This window comes from Babylonia areolata, chromosome 3 (assembly GCF_041734735.1).
Source record: "Babylonia areolata isolate BAREFJ2019XMU chromosome 3, ASM4173473v1, whole genome shotgun sequence".
NCBI lineage: Eukaryota > Metazoa > Mollusca > Gastropoda > Neogastropoda > Buccinidae > Babylonia > Babylonia areolata.
In genome coordinates this window covers 16,018,901-16,031,312 of record NC_134878.1, presented here as the reverse complement: position 1 = coordinate 16,031,312, position 12,412 = coordinate 16,018,901, and the positions used below count along the sequence as shown (strand labels likewise).

General features: G+C 40.4%; 1 protein-coding gene across 1 annotated transcript; it reads left to right on the top strand.

Annotated features, from left to right (window-relative positions):
- The first annotated feature begins 762 nt into the window (after positions 1-762).
- On the top strand, positions 763-7,673 carry LOC143280469 (uncharacterized protein C8orf76 homolog). The gene is made up of 9 exons (XM_076585123.1): positions 763-1,000; positions 1,502-1,631; positions 2,241-2,353; positions 2,649-2,739; positions 4,757-4,916; positions 5,413-5,485; positions 6,422-6,481; positions 6,922-6,984; positions 7,570-7,673. Exons 1-9 carry the CDS (start codon positions 899-901, stop codon positions 7,651-7,653), a joined length of 876 nt encoding a protein of 291 aa, XP_076441238.1. The 5' UTR covers positions 763-898; the 3' UTR covers positions 7,654-7,673.
- The last annotated feature ends 4,739 nt before the right edge of the window (positions 7,674-12,412 follow it).

Genomic DNA, 12,412 nt, shown 5'->3' with positions numbered 1-12,412 from the left:
ATGTGGTGGTGGTCTCCACTCTGGGAGAGAGACTCACTCAGTCTGGCTCCTTGACTAAGCCTTTATTGTCATCAGTGCATGGTATCCTAAGTACGTTAAATCAAAACAGGCACTACTGAACACCACCTGAGTGACTCAGCAGGAGTGCAAGGTCTCTGTTGGTGTGTAGCCTCCTGGTGACCTAACATCGATGGTTACCCATGGACTGCCGGCACTGGGGCTGTGACAGACGAATTCGGGTGTGGCTGTGTATGGGGGACTCGGAATGAGTGCGTGGGAGTAATGCCACTGAAACTGTGCAGATGATGGGGCAGCGCACATACAAAGCAAACGAGAGAGACCATCAAGATCAGATAAAAGTTGAACAGCCTTAGAAATCTGTTTCATATCATATCATGCATCATGTGAACTGCGAAAAACAACAAACAAAAAAACAACAAACAAAAAACAACCAATTAATATGAATATGTACGTAAAACTTGTAGGCTTGGGTAAAACAATGGGAGCTGCAGCCCACTAACTGCTAAGATAAAGGTGTATTTCATTTTAACAACTCCAAGTGAAGTTTATCTAGTTTCGTTTTCTTCTCCACGCAAAATGTTCGAAAACATGTGGATCGCTGGTCTCTACGAAGAGCAAAAATCAAAATGTACCAAGATCGATTTATTAGTTACTTTGCGTTTATTATGGAGCTCATCCAATCACAGCTGTGGAAAAAAACTGCTGTGAAGTATTCCGAACAGGCTAAGTAACTCCGCACGATTCTGCAGAATAACAACCCTTTATTTTGTTTGCACGCCTTCTGCTGGTCAACGTGCTTCTTTTTCTTCTTCAGTGTTAAGGGCCCAAAATCAAACTTGATTATTCTGGCACTGCTTTGGACGTGCTTTGGTCAAACATGGACTTGGGCTTGGGATTTGACGACGACGATTTTGAGCGAAAACAGAAGACAACAGCTGGAACGAAGACCTCTTATAATGCCAAGATCTGCAGCCCTCTTGTACGTAATGTTTAGATTCTTGTGATTTTATTTCTTGTTGGGATTCTCTTGTCTTAGGGACCACTTTCCCCTTTTTCACGTGTTTCCGCACGCACGCACACACACACACACACACACACACACACACACACACACACACACACACACACAGAGTACTAAAATAGTTAATATTATGAGTCAGTTCTGAGTTATTAAATTTAAAGCCGAAACGAATAATCAAAAGGAAATGATTTTTTCCCCAGAAATAGGAATGGACATTCTGATTCTGTTGTTATTCTAGCATATGAAAGTCATGTTTCCTTGCAAATATGAATAAGTTTAACTTTCATCACACATTTTGATTTACATGTTGATTTACCTGTCTCCATTTATATTTTGTTCTTTAAAGAAAACAACAGCAAAATATCACAAACAAAAACCCAACTTTGTATTAACTGCTTTGTCCTGTCAGTATGGTTTGATTATTTTGTCTGTTACTTTGGATTTTTAAAAAATTCTCAGTGGTTTGAAGGAGAAGAAGAAGAAGCATCTGATCCAAACACTTACATCCATCAGCAAAAATTCAGCGCTGACTACCACTTCTACAAGGGGGGTTACGAAATAGCAGCAACAAAGTACAAAATGCTTCTGGGTAAGTGAGTTACAGTTTTGATTGTGTAATGGATCTCTCATGTTTTATTTATTTGATCAAAAAGAAAGAACAAGAAAACAGTGTGTCAAAGGGCATGTAAATTATAAAAGCATCTGAGGAAATACATTTTCTAAGGAGCTGTTCTTTTCATGAGCTAAGGCCTTTGTGAATTTCTGTGTGTTTGAATATGTATTATGCATCAGCTTGATCAGGGCAAACAGTCATCTTCTTTAAGTTTTGATAATTATCCAATACAGAATGTTTATGTTTCTTCTTACAGTTAGAGCTAACTTTATTATTTTGTATTCAGCATATTCTAATAGGAAATACAGAAACAGCTTTCAAACATTTATAGATATTTGAATAGACTTATGATTTGACTACAAAATTTTATGAATCAATATTTCGTTTACTTTTTTTTATTATTATTATTTTTTTTATAATAAGTTAACATATGTCATAATTTTCAGCCAGGACATTGAATAACAGAAGATACATACTGCCATGTTCCCCTGTCAAGAAGACTTTATCATAGTAATGCTATGCTTACTGTTACACGAGTTTGTGATTTGTTTTCTACAATTTTTTGTGTGTTTTTGAATGGAACAGAAAGGATTCCAGAGAGCAATATGCCCCTGAGACAGGATGTGCAGGAGTCGCTATGCAGGAGCTACACTCAGCTGGGCAGACATCAGGAAAGCCTGGACATTGCTTACAGGATGGTTTGTTCTCAAAGTGTCACCTTCTGCATGTTTTATGAAAATATTAATCTCTCTCTCTCTCTCTCTATCTGTATGTCTCTGTCTATCAATCAGTCTGTCTTAGTGTCTATCTAGCTATCTTTCAATATAGGTGTTTGTGTGTTTTACATGTGTATCAGTACATTGGTAAGGTGGATGCTTTTAAGCTTAAGAGGGGAGAGAGAGAGAGAAAGAGATAGAGAGAGAGAGTGCGTGTTTGTTCTCCCAGTCAAGCGTACATGAAAGGTACACACCACCTGATGATTGCAATGTGCAGGTGGAGAGAATGCGCACTGAAGATGAAGCCAGACAGCGGCAGAGCTTGATCCTCCTCTCTCAGGCCTGCAGAGAAGCAAAGGACTGGACAGGTACTTCTGGTGGATTTTTAAAAAACAAGGTAGAGGAGTGGGGAAGGCACAGACTGGGAGAGACTTCATAGAGAGAGACAGAGAGAGAGAGAAAGAGGGAGAGAGAGAGAGAGAGTTGAAACAAAATTAAATCTTACCAATACATGATGGTGCTGGTCTTCTTTAGTTTAATGATATAGATTCTTCTGCATTTTTTTGGGATGCAGCTTCCACTTTCACTAGATTCTATGAGTGGGCTTATGAGTGGATGAATATTTTTACTGAATTAATTTAGGCAGCCATTATCCAGGGTTTGAAATGAATAAATAACCAAAGAAACAAAACGAATATAAAAAAACAACACAGATAACAGTCACTCAGATAGCTATTGTAACCAAAGAAGAATCAAACTATTGTAAACAAAGAATCAAACTTACATATTCAGAAGAAGTAAGTGCTATCTCAGGGTCCTTTACCCACAAGACCCTCATCTCCATTCCACCTGACACACAACTACCTTGCCTTAACAATGATAATGCACACATCTCAGGTGCTGAGGCAGAGAGCTTATCATGTTTTCAGTAAATAGATCCATGAATATATATTTATGCACTCAAAGTACTACACACCACAAACACACAAACAAAATTTATGTACTCAAATTACTACACACCACAAACACACAAACAACACACCCGTGCACACATTCAATCAGCAGAAGTTCAAGAAGCACAGGAGTCAATAAAATGGCAGGCAATATGGAAGAGGAGTTTTTTTTTAAGGATGATTTTTAAGCTGAACTGGGAAATCTACATATTCTGTTGTAGTCCACACGGATCCATCCATATTAATGATGTATTTCTTTCTTTATCAAATGAATTGTTCCTATTACCATGCTCCTTACTGATTCTTACAATTACTTTATTTCATGACAATGATTGGTTTGTTTCTGCAGGTGTTGTAGATGTTTCTATTCATCTTTGTCGCGATCTTAATGATGATAATTATAATGGATACTTATGCAGCACTCTATCCAGAAAACTGCTCTAGTGGCATTATAAAACACATTATAATATATTCTGCATAACATGTTACATTAATTAATGTTACATCCACACACCAAAAATGGACCAAGCAAACTATATACACACATATGCACAATGCATACAGTCAAGCGTGCGCACACACACCACACACACACACACACACACACACACCACACACACATACACACAGAGACACACACAGACACGGACACACACACTCTTACATGCACACAGGAGTAGGTCTGCAGACCAAGCCTGGATATGCAGAATCGTAAACACACGGGGCACTAAAAGTCTTCTGGTTTTGCAGGTGCAGATGCTTCATACATACATACATACATACATACATATATACCCAGTACCTTTTTTGACTCACTTGTGTAAACAAAGTGAGTCTATGTTTTAACCTGGTGTTCGGTTGTCTCTGTGTTTGTGTGTGTGTGTGTGTGTGTGTCCGTGGTAAACTTTAACATTGACATTTTCTCTGCAAATACTTTGTCAGTTGACACCAAATTAGGCATAAAAATTGGAAAAATTCAGTTCTTTCCAGTCATCTTGTTTAAAACAATATTGCACCTCTGGGATGGGCACAAAAAAATAAAAAATGAAGCCTAATTATATGCAAACTGCATTTACTGTTATATTTATATTTTTTGTATTCTCTAAACTTGGCACTTTGATCTGATATTCTGACCCAACAACAAGAGCAGTCATTATTATCATTTTTTGTTCAAACAGGAACTTCTTTTGCTAAGCATGGAAGTTTTATTTATTTTGCAAACGTTTTGGTGCAGATAGTAAAAAACGGGAAATTACTCTGTAATTAATGCTAGGGGACTTCATTTGCTTTAAACTGATCTTTCTCATCTTAAACATTACATTTTGAAATTATACTCAATACATAAAAAGCTTGGATTTTTTTATTGATTTTTTTAAAGTGTATCACAAGTGAGTCTTGAAGGCCTTGCCTCTCTTGTTTTGACTTGCGGCAGGTTGTATCGGTGCCCTGGAGGAACTGGTCAGTGGGCAGAGTCACTTTGCTCACTTCTGGTTAGAACTGGGCCGTGCCTATCAGTGGAGATTCCACAGCGGAGGAGGGGATAGGGACTGCCGCAACGTGGCTGAAATCCTCACTTGCTTTGCCCGTGCGAGGTTGGTTTTGTGGGTTAAAAAAAAAAAAAACAGAAAGAAAAAAAGAAATCTATATCTATATCCATCCATCTATCTATCTATCTATATACATTTTTTATTTTTTATAATGTGTTTAGAAATTTTGTGTGAGGATTTTTTTAAAATTGACAGACTGAGTGAGTAGTGTGTTTGTGTTTGTGTGTGTGTGTGTGTGTGTGTGTGTGTGTGTGTGAGAGATGCCCAACAACTGTTTTGTTTTATTTCATTTAGTGATCAAAAGTACACATGTTCCATGGTTATGCTTTGTTCAAAATGTCAAAAGGAGCAGAACCTTATTTGTTGATGTTAACAAAATGTTCGACAACTCCCCCCCCCAAGCTCCCCCCCTCCTGGCACAACCACTCCCCCCTAAAAAAAACAAAAAAAAACAAACAACAACAACAAAAAAACGTGCAAAAATCTAGAAATAGATAAACGTAGAATATTGAACAACAATGTGTTTGTCCACTGTCAACAGGGTACTGCTGGAGTCTGTTCAGAACACAGCGGTTAAGGGGACCAGAGAAAGAAATGAAGCAACAATTTCCAAGGTAAATCATCATCATCATCATCATCATTTTTATTATTATTATCATCATCATTGTTTTCATTGTTGTTAATATTGTAATGAAATTATTGGAAAGCAGTTGCAATGAAGGAGGCCTGAAGAGTTGCTGCAGCTGTAACGTGGTTTTAGCTGTCTTGGACTGTGTCGTGTTGCTGACTGACCGGTCTCCGGGTGGGCAAGGCACAAAACATGCACACACACACACACACACACACACACACACACACACACACACACACAAACATACACACACACACACACACACACACGTTTCGAATCAGGGGTATAGGAGGAATAGTGGGAAATCAAATATCAGTTTGCAAATCAGACACACGCATTTTCGGTTGATCCTTTATTATTATTATTATTATCATTATTGTTATTATTATCATCATTACTATTATCATCATTATTATTATCATTATTATTATTAGTAGTAGTAGTAGTAGGAGTAGTTGTATTAGTAGTGTTAGTATTGTTGTTGTTGTCATTGTTGTTTTTGATAATGATATTATTGATATTTTCCTTTCTTTACAACAACATGCAGAGAAAATAGATGCAGTGGAAAGAGAGAGAGAGAGAGGAATGAAAATGAACTGTTTTATTTTAAGGTATATAACTTAATATGATCTTTTTTTGTCATTACTGATTGCTCTGTTTCTTTCCCATCTTCTTAAAAGCTTTGTGGTCACAAACACACACACACACTCTCTTTTTCTCTCTCTCTCTCTCTCTCTCTCTCTCACTATAGTCATCCCACCACCTCTTCTCATGTACCCCACGCCTCATCTCCTATGCGCACATGCTTTTTTTCTTCTTCAAAATCAGCATGTATTTCTTGTGAAGAGACTTCAAAAGTGATGTGAATTAAGTACTAACTGCTGTGCCATATAAACCTTATAACTCTTTTCTGTTTCAGATCAATAAAGAAATACAGGACCTGGGAGCTACACAGGAGCTTGTTAATCAAGCAGTTGATGTATGATCTGTGTGTGTGTGTGTGTGTGTGTGTGCACGCGCGCGTGTGCGTTTGCATGCATGTGTGTGTTTATGTGTGTGTGCGTGCGTGCGTGCGTGTGTGTGTGTGCGCGCACACGCACGTGCACGCATGCATGTGTGTGTGTATGTACCTTCTGTATTTTTTTTCTGTAAACAGTATTGAGTTTTTGTTAAGGAAAGGCAAGCCAGCTTTATTTATCTAATACTCATGTATGTATATGTGCGTGGAGTCTGTGGATGTGTGCTTGTTGTTGTGTTTGTGTCTTTTGCTTTTTCTTTTGTGGCCTCAGTTGCATGCAAGTCCGTTGTGTGTGTGTTTATGCTTTTATTTGTGTGTGTGTGTGTGTGTGTGTGTGTGTGCGTGTGTGTGTGTGTGTGTGTGTGTGTGAAAAGTAAGTGATTGAAATGGGATGTGTGCAGGTGATGAGGGCAGACTTGGAACACAACTCGGCTGGAGGAGAAGAAGATGAAAAAGACAATGGTGTAAGTATTCTGCTTTTCTGGACATTTTGGACCTTTTCATTTTATTATAATTTTATAAGCCATGTGCCAGTTTGGATGAGGAACCCCCCCCATAAAACACACAACAATAACAGTTTTGATCAGCCAACATTATGACTCTTTTTATATATACTTAGCATTTGGTATATGCTGTTCATGTTACAAGCTAGATACAGGAGCTGTAGACACCTGGAATGTATTAACATCATAGAGGTAGTTTAAAAAATGTTTTGGGGTATTTTTTATGTTGTTCACTTTTAACCTGCAGCTGTAGTTTTTTTTGTAAAAAAAAAAAATGTTAGAATGAAAGATTAGTTTGATAAAACATTTTCGCCTCACTCGCTTGCGGTAAGGGTAAGAATTTACCAGTTTCTAGTACTGCATTGTGAGTTTCCCCATACTTTGACGAATGAGATCATGATAATCCTAGAGAAACTGCTGCAGCAGTATTGTAAGTTTCATTTACGTCACATCCTGGTGAGGGATGTTGGAATGGTAAGAGCATAGTGTAAATGCTACATTACCAATTTCAGTGCATTAACGAACATTCATTCGGTTTGCGTGCAGGCCTCGGCAGCAGCTGCAGCTTTGTCCCCAGATGCCTTCAGGAAGAGGTGGTTTTCATGGATCGATAAACATGGCAAAACGTAAATAAAATGTGTGGAAAACGACCCGTGTGTTAGATGGCGTTAAATTTCTTGATCAGTGCCAAAGAATGAGAGTGTGAACAGCTGCATGCGTGTGCATAGATTTATGAATCAGAAGAGACAGTGCACAGCAAGGAGGAATAAAACTACTTTTATTTTGCAAGGCAGACGGAGGCCAAAATAATGTCAACCTCAAGTGAGAATTTTTTTTTTTTTTTTTGGCAACGACACATAAAGGGATACCATTCTTTTACCTAAACTGAATTATTTGTGTAAGGAGTTGTATCCCTTGGATCATCCCTTCTTCGGGCTGTCGTGTCCAAGTCGGCCTCAGGCAGCGCGGGCAAATGCACTTATAAGCTTGTAAGCTCAAATTTCAGTCCACTGCATAGAAAACTGATTAAAAAACAAAACAAAACTACAACAAAACAAAGAAATTTGAAAAAAAAAGTAGTGTAATGTGTGAACTGTTGCCACATACAGATGCCATATTTGTGTTTATTTTTCTATGTATTTATTATTTTTTTATTTATGAATCTTTTTAATTGGTTTTAAAACATCTGTTCTAAAAACTGTGAACTGAGGTGTATAATTATACTTTATACTATTCGTCATTCATCGATCTGTACATACTAATGCACATATTATTCATGCGCTTATGCATATGCATGGCGATGGTAATGTATGCGCAAAGCGATGATCCACCAACCATCTGTTTTAAGCACATTACAGTCGAGTTGGTCCATTCCCGACAGCAGTACCTCTGCCAACTTCAGGTCCATACAGGTTAGGTAACGAGCATTGAATCCCCGTCATTTGACTCCACGGATGGGTAGCATGAGCGAACTCAGCAGTGTTGAGTGGAGTGATGGCCTAGAGGTAACGCGTCCGCCAAGGAAGTGAGAGAATCTGATCGCGCTGGTTCGAATCACAGCTCAGCCGCCGGTATTTTCTCCCCCTCCACTAGACTTTGAGTGGTGGTCTGGACGCTAGTCATTCGGATGAGACAATAAACCGAGGTCCCGTGTGCAGCATGCACTTAGCGCATGTAAAAGAACCCACGGCAACAAAAGGGTTGTTCTTGACAAAATTCTGTGGAAAACTCCACTTCGATAGGAAAAACATACAAAAAAATGCACACAGGAAAAAAATACAAAAAATGGGTGGCGCTGTAGTGTAGCGACGCGCTCTCCCTGGGGAGAGCAACCCGAATTTCACACAGAGAAATCTGTTGTGATGAAAAAGAGATACGATACAATACAATACAATACAATATGCCCGCCTTGCTTGGCTTCTATCGCAGATAGGCTTACAGTTGAGCCAACAGCAAAGTGAGAGCCATATGATCAGTCGTCTCTCCATTGCACTGCGAAGTCATCTACAACTTAGTCTTTTGTGAAAAACTATGAGTTAGCAAGATTGCACTGGCTCTTAGTGGTGCAGCCTTGGGCCGGGGGCTAGTTGGCTTTTGGGGAACATCCCCAACGCCAACTGTCCTAAAACCCTCTTGGCCGAGAGCCGGAGTGGGGATGAACCTTGGGCAAGGCTCTCTCTCCACTATCATCAAATTCTTGCCCAGATTGTTGGCACAGCAGTTACCTCCACTGCTGTTCTGATGGTCATAGTCGGACGTGACTATCATACAAAATGTAATACATGTATCAGCGAAGTAGTACGAACATCAACAGTGCATGAAACACTTAACTTGAAGCTGTTTAAGCTCGCCCGTTTACCTTTCACTCCAGCTTTCAGTTTTCCGAAAGAGGCATCAATGCGTTTGGACAAATCCACATACACTACACCAGATGGGTTACTTTTTCCCTCGTTGATCGTCTTGGGGATGGGGGAGCATAGAATCCAGCACATAGGCATACCATCAAAAAAGTGCGCAGACTAACCGGAATGTATCGTCTTTGCATTCAATCATTGTTTTACTTGCCCCCCCCCCCCCCCCCATCCCTCTCACTCTACACTCCCACGCATGCACACCTCGAACTCGCCCCTCGTTCCCCCCCCATTCCCCCCCCCCTCCACACACATTACTTCAAAACTAGAGACCCCTTTTCCCGTCAAAGCTGCCGCCAGTCAGGCGCGTGTTTTAAGACTGGCCATCAATTTGAATCAGCGATCGCTCGCGTTTATTTCACCTAAGCCTTATCTCTCTCTCTCTCCCCCACCCCCCCACTCTCCTGCGTCCACCACACACCATTAGTGTTACCTAACACGGATGGAGTGAAAGGTCAGCATCCATTTTTCACTCAGTCTATCGGACACGGTGTTGCGGTAGCGTGCCGATCGCACTTTATGTCCGCTGTTTTATATACATGGGGGAATGAGTGCGTGGTTGTTTGGTCGGAAGTATCGGAGAATGTTAGACAGACAGGCAGGCGGACAGACAAACGGACACACACACACACACACACACACACACACACACACACTAACACACACTAACACACACTAACACAGACATGCAACATTTTACGTGTATGACTGTATTGTTAATTCATCCCGTCAAGCAGGCAGCCACACTCCGTTTTGGGGTGTGTTCTTGTTTCCATATCCCACCGAACGCTGGCATGAATTACAGGATCTTTAAAGTGCACATTTGATCTTCTGCGTGTGTATACACACTAAGGGGGGTGGGGGGTGGGGTGGGGGGTTGGGGTGTGTGTGTGTGTGTGTGTGGGGGGGGGGGGGGGGGTTCAGGCACCAGTAGGTGTCCACATATGTTGACCTTGGATCGAGATCGGAAAAATCTCCACCCTTAACCCCCACCAGGTGCGACGGAGGGGGTTGGGGGTGTGTGGGAGGGGGGTGGGGGGGTTGGGGGGGGGGGGGGGGGGAAGGGTTGGGAGGTGTGTGGGATCGAACTCAGGAAACTCGGGTGAGAATCCATCGCTCTGATCATTGGCCACGGCGCCTGTACTGTCAGTGGCGGAGGGAAGAGGGCAGAAGGAGAGTGTGGGTGGGTGTGGGTGTGGGTGAGGGTGAGGGTGTGGGTGAGGGTGAGGGGGGGGGGGGGGGGGCTGGGTGATGACATTTTTACCAACGGGGTTGTACTTGAGTGAAGACCACAGGGCAAAGGGCTGATGAAAGGTAACTTGTTTTGTGGACGTGTTGTGTGGGTGATTGCACGTGCATCACTGAGGCATGGGTGGGGGACTGGGGTGGGGTGGAGTGGGTTGGGGTGACGCGTGCAACAGGGAATGTGATTGGCTTGTTCTGCCGTGTCTCGCGAGTGAGGCTCACAAACTCACAAACTTGGTCCTTTTTTTTTTCTGTCGAGGTTGTGTTCTGGTTTTACGTTGGTTGTAATATTATTTCATTTTATTTCATTTCTTCTTCTTTTTTCTTTTTCTTTCTTCTTAATTTGAAAATAAGGCTTTTCATTATTACCACAACATGCGTCTGTTTTCATTGTATAAATTTCGCGCGCGTGTAAACACACACACACACACACACACACACTCACACACACATCTTGTTGCGCAGCACACGTACTTATATATATGTATGTATGTATGTTTGTTGTGTGTGTGTGTGTGTGTGTGTGTGTGTGTGTGCTTGCGCTCGCGTGTGTGTGTGTGTGTGTGTGTGTGTGTGTGTGTGCGCGTGGGTGCGCGCGCGCGCTCATTAGAGAAAATGAGTGGAGTGAAGGAATTTTATTTTATTCATCGGATTAATCTTTCAAAGTCAGCATTGTGTTGGGTTACGCTGCTGGTCAGGCATCTGCTTGGCAGATGTGGTGTAGCGTATATGGATTTGTCCGAACGCAGTGACGCCTCCTTGAGCTACTGAAACTGAAACTGAGTCAGCATAATTTTATTTCCAATTAAACCAAGAATTGCCACAGGCTCACAGTTCAACAGTACATGGCCATCGATTTCAGACAGGAAAAGTCAATGTTCGAAGCATCCTGTAGTATGAAATCAGGTATTATACAAAGAAAAATAATGACTAAAAACAACAACAACAACAACAACAAAAAAAAAAAAAAAGAAAAAAAAAAAAGAAAAGAAAAACGGTGTGAAGGAATTATAACTTGCACTGCTACAAAAGGACTTTTTGGCTGTATTGATATCACTAGAGAGTTAGTAATGAAATTATGCTTTTGACGATTTGTTAAATCAAGCAGAAAAGATAAAAAAATCTTACCATTCCCCTTCTTTTACAGTTAGAATATTTGCAATCTGATCGTTGAAACGGCCAATTGTCAATGTAATTTGCACAACATTTGATTTTTTTTTTTTTTTTTTTTTTTTTTTTTTTTACTGGTTAAGGAGTGTATGTGAAAAGGGAAAGTTATTTCATGACTGAGTTTGATATTTACCCCTCCTTACCCGCAACCCCCCACCCCTCCCGCAGCCCGCATTATATATATGTATGTACATATATATGATATATGATATATATATATATATATATATATATATATATATGCGTGTGTGTAAAAATACATGTATATATATTTCATCTCCAAGTACAGCCATGAATCATCTTTGGTTTTCAATTGTTTGTAAAATGGGTGACAAATCCGTACTTGTCAATATCCAAATGTTAAGTTCGTGCTTAATGAACTGTTTTCGTATCTAATTATTTTGACTCTGCAGATCGCTAAGAGTTTGGCTTTTGACCGAAGATAGGCGCTATATAGATAATGATAATAATAAAAATAATAACAACAACAACAATAATAATAATAATGTCACGACCGGACATAACTGATTCCACCTTGGCGTTTTTCAGATCGTTACCTTTGG